General features: G+C 40.3%; 1 protein-coding gene across 1 annotated transcript in view; it reads left to right on the top strand.

Annotated features, from left to right (window-relative positions):
• The first annotated feature begins 2,065 nt into the window (after positions 1-2,065).
• The window catches only part of col9a2 (procollagen, type IX, alpha 2), a 29,251-nt gene continuing 16,257 nt past the window's right edge, over positions 2,066-15,059 (top strand). The window contains exons 1-7 of the mRNA XM_061255938.1: positions 2,066-2,090; positions 6,258-6,430; positions 8,172-8,255; positions 9,305-9,340; positions 10,068-10,130; positions 14,824-14,877; positions 14,966-15,019. Coding sequence (XP_061111922.1) covers positions 2,066-2,090; positions 6,258-6,430; positions 8,172-8,255; positions 9,305-9,340; positions 10,068-10,130; positions 14,824-14,877; positions 14,966-15,019 — 489 coding nt within the window. The remainder of the gene's footprint in view (positions 2,091-6,257; positions 6,431-8,171; positions 8,256-9,304; positions 9,341-10,067; positions 10,131-14,823; positions 14,878-14,965; positions 15,020-15,059) is intronic.

Genomic DNA, 15,059 nt, shown 5'->3' on the forward strand with positions numbered 1-15,059 from the left:
GTTGTAAAAGGGGTCAGCTGTAACACTGCCAATTGCTCCAATCAGCAACAAGCTACAGAGATTACACTCACCGTGGACATGGTCAGAAGGGTCTCCTGCCAAATGTAAAATAAGAACAGAATATTTTTTAGTGGGGTTATCAGTTATCAGTTTTCGTGATTGACATCGGCTTATTGTCAGTCCTAAAGTGTTTTGCTGGTATATCAGATTGAATCATGGCTGAAAGTGTGGGGTCACTTGTAACACTTGTAAAAGTTGAGCGCACTCAGCTTTGCTAAACTGTGCCAAATCACATAAAGAGTAAAATCTTGTCAGTGACAGTAATGTAGGATAATATGTCCATTGTAGACTGAACAGTTCTTTATTTTTGGTTCATATAGGCTATTATAGGCTACAATCTACAATGTTTATAACCACTACTGTTTCAAAGTTTTACAAATAATTGAAATAAACAAATTTGTTCATCTTGTTAAACCACTGAACTGGAATGAAAATAAACATTTCCATTATGACACTATTACATAACTATCTTTTCAATACAATTTTCTGATGAAATTCAGTTCTAAAACTGCTGTTTTATGCTATATATCGTATGGCAAATGGTTGCCATTTATATAACACCTTTATGCAAAGCGCTGTACAATTGATGCTTCTCCATGCAAGGCACCAACCAGCTCGTCAGGAGCATTTAGGGTTTAGGTTTCTTGCTCAGGGATAGACCCAGGGCAGAGATCAAACTAGCAGGGGTCTTACAAACAGGGGACCAGGGATTGACATTTCCCAAGATTTTTTCCTATTAATAATTATAGACAAATGTTGCTGTCACATGTAAAAAAAAATCAGTGCCCAGAATTTGGCACGGAATCAACTTAACATCCATCCATTATCTGAACCCGCTTATCCTGATCAGGGTCACAGGGGGGCTGGAGCCTATCCCAGCATACATTGAACAAAAGGCAGGAATACACCCTGGACAGGTCGCCAGTCTATCACAGGGCACACAATTCACAATTCACTCACACACACACAATTTAGACTAGGCCAATCAGCCTAACGTGCATGTCTTTGGACTGTGGGAGGAAACCGGAGTACCCAGAGGAAACCCACGCAGACACGGGGAGAACATGCAAACTCCGCACAGAGAGGCCCCGGCCGACGGGGATTCGAACCCAGGACCTCCTTGCTGTGAGGCGGCAGGGCTACCCACTGCACCATCCGTGCCGCCCCATTCTCAACTTAACATATAACATTAAATAAATGTTTGCATTTGCTGATAGTATCAAAAGACAGGAAATTGAATTGATCAGCCCTAAGGCTATCATCAGCCTACTCTTTATCAAAGTATTAGCACAAATCTCTGAAAACTGTACAGCCATGTATAATGTCTGTACAGAAGGTAATTGGCTCAGGGGGTAAGAGCAGTCGTCTCACAGTCAGAGGGTTGCTGGTTCGATCCTGCCCTGGGTGTGTCGAAGTGTCCCTGAGCATGACATGTCCCTTGTTGTATGTCGCTCTGGATAAGAGCGTCTGCCAAATGCCATTAATGTAATGTAATGTAATGTAATGACAGCTAATCCCCAATTGCTCCTAGTTGGTGCCTTGCATGGCAGCCATGTGAATGAAAGCATCAATCATACAGTGCTTTGGATAAAGGCGCTATGTACTGTGTGTCAAACAACATGCGCTCGCCACTGGCCAGATTGTTTAAGATTCTAAGTTCTCAAATAATTCATAAACTTAAGAATATTGCACTGTAAAGTATATAGGCAATTTTGCATATTGAAGTTAGAGTTTTGCAATTTTTTTTTGCATGCTTTATTTCCAACATGCCCATGTGCCATATTTGGGACCACATCTTTTGACATGGCTTGCCCACAAACTCTGTGTCTGTGCATAGCATTAGATTTTTAGTGTGATTGATAGATCCTGCATTAAAGTGTGTATTGCTATAATCTCATTAATATAGACTTACTGTATAAGCAGGTATATAGGCTACAGTATGAACGTATATGAGCCTAGACATAATTATTAATATTTGTCCAAAAGTAATTGACCAATTGAAGTCATGGCTAACTACTATGCCTTCACAGGTACTAAATAAAAGTGTCACCCACAAATCATTTTGTCACTGTGGGAATAAATGTTGTATGGAATTGTCACATGCTGTGTGACTCCCCTGGGAGGACAGAAGAGCTGGACACAGGGAGATATGAAAATTCCGGACATGGCCGGACTTTATTCACGATATGGGGTGCTTATGGGAGAGAGAGAGAAAGCCAACAAATGTTGCAATACACAAAAGGTCTTCAGCTGTCACCCTCACAGGATTCAGACTAAAAACAATAAACTAAAATAATAAAGGCAAACTCAACTCGTGTGCAGCTTTTCAGCTGGCTGGCGTCTCGGCTCTCTGCTGTTCTATGGTTTCTCAGTCTCAGCCACCTACAGTGAAAAGAAGCACACTTTTACCTCCTGGTCTGATTCATAACACTGACCAGGTGTGTGTCTACTTAACCAGTAGGCATGGTCCTCGGATTGCTCTTCCTTCCCACATACTGAGCCCAGCAACCACAGGAATTTGTATTCCTTATCACAGGAATGATCTTCTATCTGTTGAATTTTTCTAAATAATTATATGCTGCCATGTTAATGCTATGCAAATAATGGGGTATAAATGAGAAAGTCTTGCTCTGCACAAACTGAATATAAACTACAGGGCTGTAGCATGTTGTTAAAAATCTCTGCTTAATGGAGAGCAGGCTGATATTAGGCTTTTGAGGCTTTCAGCAAATGCAATCATTAACGTAGTATTTTGTGATTAATTTCCTTAGTTATTACATTGGGAGGTTCAATTAATACTTGATAGGTTATTATAAATATTAATTAAAATAAAACCCTTGGTTGAGAACTTCTTACATTAATGAATCAAGGGAGGGAAAGCAGAAGTTTTGGGAACAAAAAAGGTAATGAAAACCCGCATGTCGATCATTTGCTGATGATATGGAGCCTAGTAATATTGTGGTTGCAGAACGATTTAATGCTTCACTTGCTTATTCGAAGTTATCGCTGTTGCCGTCTATGATGAAATGCTAGCAGGGCATTTAGCAGTGTAGCGGAAATGTATTTCATTGAGAAATAGGCTTTACCTCCCCATTTTTTATACGCGGATGCCATTTGGTATTTTGCCATTCGTTGTAAGTTCTTGGTTGAATTTTGTTCTCAACACAATGCGTTGTTCTTATAGCTAGCATGCATCAGTATGCATTATTTAAAAGTATAACTAGCGACATTCTTTCCATTTCACTGATAATTGTGCAATTTGAAATGCATCTATTAAAATCCTAAGGTTATCAAATTGTCTTCCATCAACACAGTATTTGCTTAGTATTACAAACTCATAGGCTAGCGAGATGTTCTCTCATGTGTAATGAGAAAAATCCAATATCAGCCAGTCAGCTATCTGGCTAGTTTTTTTTCTGTTTTGTTTTTGTATGCCGACCAACTTGGTCTCCTTTTGGCCGTCCTCGCTTTATTGTATCGGCACGTGCTGTCATCTACGGCCTGCCCGAGATACCATTGCTGAACATAACGGTCTTATGATTCTCATGTTCGTTTAGCACTTTAGATTAGCTTGATTTAAGTTAGCATTGTGTGTCTCCCCAATGCTATGTCTATGGACAATCCATTGTCGAAATTTATCATTTTGAATCTCATACAAATTTAATATACTATACAGTCAAAGTAAAAGCATGTATGTCATTGAATTGCCCATATTTTTGCACAAAAAAAGACGCAGTTGGCTAGCCCAAGAGCCAACCCATGCAACATACAATAATACAATATTTTGATGTGAGTTGTGTAGTATCCTTTATTTAATTATTTTTGTCATTGATTACATATTACTCCAGGTAATGGCGGGAATGCTCTCTTCCTCTATAGAGATTTTGTAAGCAAAGTTTCCGTTGCATGCTTGTCATTTAAACACATTTTAACACATTCGGGAAACTGCATTAAATGCATTGGTGCATCTGACAGATATTTCGGTCTTTCCAAATATCAACCTGAGGTGTGGGGGGTGACCACTCTAATTTTGCTCAAACTTTGTGTAAATGTTCTTTATATAGTCAATGGAGAACATGCGAAACATTAGCCTCATTGGATATATAGTTCTGGAGGTGTTACTGGGCGATGCCCAAAACGTCACCCGCGAAATTGGGGTTTGTGTCGATTTTGGAGGGTCATATATTTGGCATGAAAACAGGAAAAACCATGAAAACGTGGACTCTTACACAGTTATATTCTATCGTCAATTTCCAGATTGTGAACTCTGTCAACTACATTTTTCATAATGCTGCTCGGACAAAAAGTTATGGTAATTCAAAAATGCTAAATCATGCCACTAAGCGATTCTTTTTTAATATTTGATGGCTTCCTACTACAGCTTCACCTGCAATATTGGTTGAATATCTAACAATGTTTGGTCATTTTCTGCCTAGACCCAACTTTGACATTGCATAAATTCTCTATTTGACTTAATTTTGTTTGTGACTGTTCTTAACCAGAATATTTAGTAGTATTTCAAGTCTGGATACCATACACCAAGTGGCACTAATGTACAAATCCATCAAAGTACGTATGTGAATTAAGTTCCTAATTTTTTATTATAAATTTTGAACTACAATAAGTTTCATTTTTATAGGACTTTCTTATCAACTAATTGGTTGAATATTAAACAGTTTTTGTCATTTTCTGGCCGGACCCAACATTGCTTATTTATTTATTTATTTATTTATTTATTTATCTATCTATCTATCTATCTATCTATCTATCTATCTATCTATCTATTTATCTATTTATTTATTTATTTATTTAATATTTGACTTTCCTTTTGGCTGCCTGGAAGACATACACGTGGTGCGGATGTAGTAAGGCTTTTTGAATGACCATAACTTATTTTCTGAGCAGTATTATGGAAATCAGAGATTATAATCTGAAAGTATATATACATTTGTCAGACTTCACATTTTCAGGTTTTTCCCTGCTTTAATGCCAAAGGTATGATGCTCCAAATTCGATCATTTCTCTAGAATGACAAATCCAATTAGTGGTTACTCCCCACGCCTCCGGTTCATTTTTCACAGAATGACCCATTTGCTCGCAGAACTGATGGCTATGCGGGTTTGACCAATGTTTGATTCTGTAATTATTGTATAGCCTATAGGATTGGTCTACGCCTACAATAGAGCAAAGCAACATAAGAAGGCTGAATATTGTCTAGTCAAAGGTTTTCAGTTAGTTGCAACTATTACAGTATACTACTCAAATCTAAATACAGGCTAATTTGCCTTGCCAGTTAATTAAGGAGTTTGGCTGTGTTGGCGAATTCATTATTTGCCAAATATATCCTTTAAGATCAAATCAAACCAAACAAGACTCTTGCTTGAAATTGTGCAGAAGTTTTGCGGATTTGTCTCTGCAACTTCTTTGTTTGTGAAATGGGAATACAGTAATTGTACCCAGTCATGAAAATCCCCATGAAGAAATTACATCTGCTCTAATCTCAATCTGTTTAGTTTCTTTCTACAGGAAGATGAGACATTATTGTCATGGTCTGTGCTGAACAGCCATTGTGACTTGGATGGGGGTGACAATGCTGTGACATTCTGAATGTCCGCACTGAATGTTTGCACCAAGCAGACAGCCGGCTGGCAGTTTGCTCACATCCCTGGTTCCCTGGGGAATTCAGCAAACTGCAACACCACTGTGTGAATTGATGGATGGCAGAAGTAACAGAGGTGTTACTTCACATAAATAACATGAATGATAAAACCATCAACTTGGCTCTTTATCAGGTGGTCAAATACAAATTAGAATCTGATTCAGGATTAAACAACATCAAAATTTAAGTTGACATTTGTCCGGTTCCTTCTCAATTGGAAGTTATCTGCTCAGGGTGCTGAAATCCCAGAATTCTACATAGGAATGGCCATAGAATAGAATGCAGAATCCAGATAATTCAGAAATTAGTGAAAAGGCGGGGATTGGTTATTGCTGTGGTCCAATGGTTTTCCTCAGAACCGCTTTCAGGCGCATATTCATGAGGCGCCAAGGGCCGGCCCCTCCCCCAGTGCTAGTGAGAAGAGCTTTGGTGTGTTGGGTCTTCAGTGCAGGGGTCTGAGAGCTCCCTGTGTTCTCAGGGGCTGGCTGTAGGGCTGGGTTACACACTCTTTAATCTCTCCCCTGCTCTTTTTGGATAGCGCGCCTCACTGCCCCGGATACGTCCCAGCTCAGAGGCCAGGCGAGGAGAGGAGCAGAGCAGCTTGGAGAGTTTGGAGACTGTTTCTTTAGCCCCCCGGTCATGGCTGGACGCTTCGGGATACTCAGGGGCTTGGTCCTTCTGCCCATGCTGTGCCTGACACTGGCCCAAGTGGTGAGTGAGGACCCTGGGTGTGGGGACCTGTGGGGGTCCTGTGCTGGAAGCACACAGAGTTTGGAGTCTGGAGTGGGATGTGAGGTGCAGGGTTTGGAGTGTGAGATGCTGTGGAAAGGGGCGATGCAGGGGGTTACAGTCAATCCTGGACTGATGGGCAGAAATATTGATCGCCGCGGTTGGGTTTTTGAGTGCAAGAGACTAGGGGTTCTTTCGTCATTTTTAGGGGCTGTGATGCGTTGTGCCCCATGTCGTATGTCATTCCTGTCTTGTATAGGTGAGCAACTTCAGCATCATCCAGAGAGTATTGGACATATTGGCATGCTTTAAATTCTGAATTAAGGGCAATACACATTCAGTGCGGAATGAGAATGAGAATTAGAACTCTGCTATTTTCATTCAAATAAATCGACTGATTTGAAAGGGACAGCTATATGAATTTTGAAGGAGGCAACGAAAAGGAAACAGTAAACAAGTTGGAGAGGGATTTAAGGATCAGAATTCCTGGGTGACCCAGAATGTGGGAGAACAGGGAGGGAAATAGAGAGGGAGTCTAATGTTTGTTTTCGGCATTCTCTGGGTCCAGAGTGTAAACACAGCCAACCTGCAGGTGGTGCAGCTTATTAGGCTGTGATCCTGTGCTTCTAGACAAGATGGCAGATTCCAGTTTTAATTGCAGACAGATGAGTTTAGATCATGCGCAATGTTAAATGGGTTGACATTAAGAGCTTTGTGTTTCCTTTGTTTATGTTTGTTTTTGCTCAAGATTGGCTCAATGTATATCTCTGCTTTGATTTTCCAGAATTGATTATTTAATGACATTTTACAGGACAGTTTATTGGTGAAAGAGGGCCCAAGTCAACATTACTGGCCTTTTGACCCAACCCCCTTTCCCCAACCTACCATTGCTTAGTTTATCCTCTATTGTTTCCTCAATGACCAATCAATAGGCTTTGCAAAATTAAGACATCTTCATATAATTTTCTCTCTAACCATTGAAATTTGGATATCCTCCAATTTTATCAGGTTGTTTCGCATGTATCTACACCCCCAAAATAATGTGTTTTTGCTTAAAGGTGAATCTGCACACAATATGGAACAAAAACAGAGCTGTGCTTTAGGTCTGATTTGTTTGCTGCCTTCTCTGTTGCTTGTGGATAAATAAATGTTAACATTAACAAAACAATAAGCAGTTTGCACAAGATGCAGAATCACTCTGTGCTATGGCTTCTGATAATGACAGCCCCATTTTAAGACGGTAACATTTGCTAAAATATGCAAAAAAATGAACAAAAGAATAAATACACATTGTACTCTTTTACAAATGAGCTTTGAATGCTGTGATTTTTATTTTCTAGAGCTGTGTTTGTGAATTTGGTCACGCATATTTTGGAATAATTATGAAGATTGTCATAGGTAATTCAGAATGAATGGATATTGAGGAAGACTTAAAAAAATAGAAAGTGTTTTTTTTAAAGTGGTTACAGATAAATGAGTAGTTTGTAAGCCTCTACAGTCAGTGGTACAGCGCTACAAAATATAATTACTTTATTAAATAAAAAGTGCTTGAGATTAATAGTTCAGTTTTGCATTTTTAGGGATATTTTCTTTCTTCCCTATCCCTAGAAAACGTTTTATTCTGACAACAAACCCATTACAGTAATATAGAACCAATGAAGTGATACTTTCGGAATGAAAGTATTTTTGATATTAAAGTGATGTTAATTATATTTTGTTTCAGAATGGTCCACCAGGCGGTCAGGGTCCGGTTGGTCCCCCTGGCCCCCCCGGCCCCTCAGGCATGCCTGGGTCCGACGGCATCGATGTGAGTATCACAGTCATTCCAGTGCACTAGTCGCGAAGAGCAGGACAAAGATGAGCATTGTATACACAGGGCTACCAGCGGCTAACTGCTGCAATACTGCAGTCATACCACCAGAGGGTGTTCAAAATGAAATGAAAACATCGAAGCACAAAAAGAGCTCTGTTTCCTGCAGTGAGGTTTTCTTTCAGAAACTCCTCTCCAGGTTCAGACATCCTGAGAGCTTTCATTAATTCAGTATGGCGGTAATTTGAGACCGCTGATATATATTCACACTTTGTGCTGGGAACTTTGTGAAAGAGCTGGTTAAAGCATAAGATTACCATTTCATGTTTCATTTAAATTATTTAAAAGGTTGCATAAAGTTAAAATGCTTGAAATATTCATCCAATGTGCATATTAAAGGATGTCAAGTTTTTCATAGAAACTAATGAGCAGAGTATATTTCATAATTTTCCTCTTCAGCGTTGTGTAAAAAATAGACTTACATTGGCCAAAATTGTGTCTGAAATCCTGAGTTTGGTGGCTGTCACTGAGTGTGGTCAGTGTGCTTCTGTAATGGTGGTGTGGCAGAACAGACATACCTGAGGAGAGAAAATGGAGTCGGGTGGGTTTTTTTGTTTTTTGACGATGGTGTGCTATAATCCCATTTAGGGGTGGAGTTTACAAGCTACTGCTATGCGTTACCTCCACCCCTTCTACCATCAATCTGTAAATCGGAAGTTCCCACGGTAACTGTGTGTCACAACTAAAGCTATTATATCATTACGTACATCTGCACTTTCCCATAGGTGTTGCTTATTTATCCTTCGTACTCACAATATTTTACTAGCCAAATATACACATAATTGGATGAGCTCCAGTAACTGGTCTATTATCACATATCTGTGCAAACACACACACACACACACACACACACACACATCAGTGGAGTCAGGCTGTAATGCCCCATTGCCCAGTTACAGCCGAGATAACAGATATCATTTCTACATACTGCTTCATGATTTTACCCTGCCCTAACCTTGTTGTTGTTGTTCTTCTTCTTCTTTTAGGGAGACCCAGGATCCCCAGGAAACCCTGGAAGTCCAGTAAGTACTGTCTCCTCTGCTGAAGATGACCACCATTTTAATGTTGCTGCTTGCTGTGTTGTTCATAATGTGATTTAAACTTTTGTGTATCACCTCTCACTTTTGTGAAGACAGTCTGTCATTCACTGCTCTGTGTGTCTGTGTGTGTGTGTGTGTGTGTATGTGTGATAGAGAGAGAGAGAGAGAGAGAGGGTAACAGGTCATTTAATTGGACTTTCACTCTGTCTCATTCACTCCCTCCTCTCTGTGTCTCATTCACTCCCTCCCTCACACATTTACAGTGTGTTTTACCGACAACTAGTCGGGCCTTCAGTGCCTCTGCCGTGGTGTGTGTGTGTGTGCAGGTGTGTGTGTGTGTGTGTGCATGTGTGTGTGCGTGTGTATTTGTGCATGTTTGTGTGTGTATGTATGTATGTGTGTGCATGTTTGTGTGTGTTTGTGTGTGTACATGTTTGTGTGTGTGTGTGTGTGTGCCTGTTTGTGTATGTACGTGTGTGTGCATGTTTGTGTGTATGTGTGCATGTTTGTGTGCATGTTTGTGCATGTTTGTGTGTGTTTGTGCTTGTTTGTGTATGTATGTGTGTGCATGTTTGTGCATGTTTGTGTGTGTTTGTGCCTGTTTGTGTGTGTTTGTGTGTGTGTGTGCATGTGTGTGTGTGTGCATGTTTGCGTGTGTTTGTGCATGTGTGCAGGTCTGCACCCTTCACACGTGTGGCTTTTATTTCAGGGGCTCAAAGGAGATCCAGGAGAGCCTGGTCCGGACGGGCCCGCAGGGGAGAATGGCATTGATGTGAGTGTGGTTTTCCAGGGGTCCTGGGCTCAAAGTGCTCAGCTCAGCTGGGCACAGTGTTCAGGGTTCTGTAGAGAGAGCAGAGCATTAAGCTGGTGGGAAAATGATGAACTACAACCCTGCCCTCCCCCATACAAAACTAACATCCATTAATGTGTACAGATCCCATTGTCATGTTTGAATGAATCCAGAAACGGAAATGAAAACAGAAAAAACAAATTTTGTTGCTTGTGTTTTTCATGGCAGTAATACAAGTATTATGTGACATTTAAGGACTATTTTTACAATTCCACAATGCTCAATATAACCGATCTTCCGACATGGCATTGCAGTCCTGTTGTATCTTCAGCTCCTCTTCCTGAGTTCTCTCTAGCTCCCTCATCAACAGTAATTTATTTAACCTTCCGGAGCGTGAAGCAGGGCAGTGCACATAGCATCTGCTCTAATTGTTTGTATCTTGGGGTTTTATTGGGGTGAGTGGTGCATGTTTGGGTGAAGACTGGCTGGTGTGAGTACAGTGTTGGGTTAGGGGAGTGGGGGAGGCTTGGCTGACCTTTGTGCTATGGTTGTGTGCACAGAGAGGGAAGGCTAGCCGGCTCTCAGTCACATGCGAAGGAAAAACACAAATTCCACAGGGATTTGTCGGCTAATCTGATTTGGAATTTCGGTCCAAGTTTTCTCATTACCCCAAAATGTCAGCATGCGTTATGGGCTTTACCCACCCAAATGTTTTTGCTAAAACAGTTACATTTTTGAGGCAATAGGGTAGCTTGTGCATGTATTATGCTGTATTTTAAAAAGTCGCATCCACAGAGAAATAAATGTACGACAGCCATAACTGAACAGTTAAATGTTTCTTGACAAGTTTTACTGCACCGGTTAATTCGTTTTTAATGTACCAAATGGAATATAAGATCAAAAAGAGCAGAAGACGGCATGTAATGAGTGAAGTGAGGGACCATAAATAAATGAAAAATCAATGAGGCAAGGGAAGGGATTGATGGTCCAAAAGTGAATAAGAAAGCCAAGCCACAAAGCTATGGTGTCCTACAGAACAGCCTGGACTGCTACTGAAATAAATACATTTTCTGTAGGACTTTCAGTGTAGGAAATGTTTTATGAGGGCAATGACCTCTCAAGCTGATATATTCTTTCCTTTGCTTCCCTCTGTACTCAGACACAACAGTAAGTGAATCACTACAAGTTTACCCAAAGGAAATTGTTTAGTTTACTGGCCGGTGTCTAAAGTGTTTACAGTGATAAAACATCTTTTTATTTTTGTCTCCTTAGATGAAAACAGTGGCTGTACTAATGCTGATATTTCTCTCTACCTCTCTTTCTATAGGGTTTAATTGGCGCAAAAGGAGACAGGGGAGCCATTGGAAACCCTGGACCTAAGGCAAGAGAACAAGAGAACCCCACTCAACCCCCTTTCTGAATCCCACAATTCTTTGCTGCATGTCACATGATGTAACTAACCAAGGGTACCCCCCAAACAAATGGGGTAAACACACCAAGGACTCCACTGTTTGACATTACAATTCTCACTCATTCACTATTCCCATCCCTTTGCAAAAACTCCCCCCAACAAACAGCACTAAACAAATAACACAATGTCATGTGTAAACAGTACTGTCCTGAAACATCCTCCCATATTCCACCAAGCCACTCCGCCTAAATGGCACTCTTGAGCAGAACAACTCCACCCCGCGCCCTGCACATGGTCTGGGTTTGGTTTGTGTTGTGTGACAACCCACATTTGCCACAACATTGTGATGTGGCTAATTTGATTTGAGAAAGATAGTTTTTGTGTCACTGTTTGGCAGGGTTTGATTGGGAGAGACTTCTGTTTAGCCAAACCACATATTACTTATGAATTTGCAACATAAGCAACATGTTTCTTCCAAATATTTGGACAATATTGTGTTGGCGAATGCTAACATTAAAAATTATATATGTGTGTTTGTGTGTGTGTGCATGCTTGTGTGTGTGTGTGTGTGCAAAAGCCAGAGACCACCCTTTCTTTTATTGACATTTCTTTTTCAATGTCACAAAATAATGCAGCAAACATATATTTAACACAAAATTACACAAAAAGCTCTCAACTATGTACAGTATCAAATATTTTTATATTTAATGAGTCCACCATTTGTCTTTATTACTTTGAGCTTTTCAAAGAGATTTGTGAGTGTAGAGTTTTTCAAAAAGATCTGAGAGCATATACACTGCCTTCTCAGATTTAGACTCATCGCTACATTAATCCTTACTCCACATCTCAGATGTCCAGTTCTTCTTTTCTCTTTGGTCTATATCCGTTTCTCTGTATTGGGTTTTTCACAGAGCTACACGTCCTTTCAGGCCCATAGCATTGAGTTATCTTCTCACAGCGGGAGGATTGACAGGAACACCCGTGGATTGACTCAGATCTGTGTGGAGCTTGATATTTTCAGAGATAAAAGATTAAATCTAAGTACTTCTCTTTGTGACGGTGATATTTTTGGTGGTCTACCAGCATGGTTGTTAGGGGTCTCATGTTCTCTTTATCTGGCAATAATCTTTTGAACTCCAGTTTTGGAAACTCCTGCTTTTTCCAACTTATTTTCCTTTGACGTTCACCTTCCTTATGCAGTTAAATTATCTTTCTTATCTATCTAATCTCATTGGAAACATCTCCTTAACCATTTTAGATGCGCATGACAAAGACAGCTGTAAGGCAGCTTTTTTGTTTTTCATACCATTTTCTGTAAACTCTGTTTACTGTGCATGGAAATCCCAGGAGATCTAAGCCACCCTGTCTGCCACCAACAGTCACTCCATGGTCAAAGTCACTTAGGTCACATTTCTTCCCCATTCTGATGTTTGATCTGAACAACATCTGGACCTTTTGACCATGTCTGAATGCTTTTATGGATTGCTGCCATGCGATTGGCTGATTAGATCTGAGCAGGTGTACAGGTGTACCTCATGAAGTGGTATAGGTTTCCTGCACTATTGTCTGAAGACTTTGAACTGAATTGACTGGAAATTGAATTAACAATAGGGTGGTCTCTGACTTTTGCTGTACACAGTATTTAATCCAATAAATGCTTTCAAAGGAGCCTAATATGTGCAGTCACTATATGTAACAATGCTAATCCTGACCTCTGTGGTCTTGATTTTTAGGGTCAACCTGGACCAACTGGCGAAGCTGGACCTACTGTAAGTATATCTGTAGCCTCTATGCTGAGAACATCTGAATATCTTTTGAATGGCTGTTTCCCTGAAATACCACTACTATGCACCAGAGGGCACTGTCTCACCATGTTTAGCAACATCAATGTCAGGCCGCTGCATACTGCAAGAGCAATGAATACATTTTGGCCCTTTTTTACTGTGTAGCTGATTTATACAGTGTGCGGTGGAGTGATTTTGATAAATATGCATCATTTTCTTCTATTAAGTTTCTTTGTTTTGTTTTTATAACCACCTATGCCTCATTTGCATTGCTGTGATATTTAAATGCATAGAACTACTTGCTTGCGCAATAGCAGTGTTAATAAACAGGTAAAAGGGACTATGTTATTTACAGCATTAACATATTTAGTATTCTATCTTAGAGTTATACCATGATTTTTGTGTGTTAATAGCACATTATAATTGTACTCTCTGTTCTTTTTTAGGGACCTGGTCTTCCTGGACTTGCCGTATGTATAGCCTGAGATTTTGGTTATACTATTTCTATTCTAAGACTTAACCAGGGTGATTGCACCAGTGAACCAGAATTAGACTCAAACAAAACTAGTATGCTTTGATGACCTCAGTTTAGGGACAAAATAGAAATGAATGAACATTAAGTCCATGTCCTAACAGATACAACCACACATCTTGGTTTGCTGTCAATACTCTCAGAAATAAAGGTTCGGTGTGGGTACATTTTTGTGCTTTATGGAACACATTTTCCAAATGTACCTTGAAGCTACAGTAATGTTTGGGTACAAATTACCAATTTCCAAGCAAAAAAAAGGTACAAATTAATTATACATTGCTGGCTAGGGGCACACTTTTATGCACAGCTATAGGGTACCACCCCACTGACAAGCATTTGTACCTGTTTAGGCACTTTCCATACCTCTCTTTCTGAGAGTGAACCCTGAAGTGGGACAAGGACTAATTTTTTTCAACACTTTTCCTCTCTTGCAACAACATGGTTTGTGGGGGTCATCATTTTCAGATTTAATATCTAATCCCCAGACTCAGCACAAACCCACCATGATACAGGAGCTACTGTATTGTCATCCTCATAAAAATTGTTCACAAGGATTTAAGTAACAATACAAATGATAAAAACACTTCCAACTAGCCTCTCATCCAATGCATGCTGGGACAGGGATGACCCCCACCCCCCCTGCAACCCTGACCACGAATACGTGGGTTAGATTATGGATGGGTAGACGGATGAATGAAATATGCTTGAAAATTGTTTTCAAGGTTTGTAAAGCTCTATGAATTGGTGTTTCGACATCTTCTATACTTTATTTGTATGGAAAGATTAGGTTTATTTTCTCATAATTAAATACGTCCACATTTTACGTTAACTCAGGACTTTATGTGAGTCGATTCATGTGGTGTGGCACTACCATTGGTTGTAATAAACATTCACCACACAACGGCATTGTGCTACTTAAGGAGACTTCATAATCCTTTTCGCCTGCAGGGGCCACCAGGTCCCATCGGACTCCCCGGTCAGCTGGGAAGAACCGGACCCAAGGTAGGAGTGTTGTTTCATCCTCAACTGGACTGAGTGTACCTGCCAGCACAGTCTTTCTTCCTCACTGTCTTCTTCCTCTTTACCCCAGGCCATCATGGGACCATCAGGACCTCCAGGACTACCAGGAGTGCCAGGGAAACCAGTAAGCCCAGCCGGCTCAACATTACAAACCATTACAAGCT

This window comes from Conger conger, chromosome 9, assembly GCF_963514075.1.
Source record: "Conger conger chromosome 9, fConCon1.1, whole genome shotgun sequence".
Taxonomy (NCBI): domain Eukaryota; kingdom Metazoa; phylum Chordata; class Actinopteri; order Anguilliformes; family Congridae; genus Conger; species Conger conger.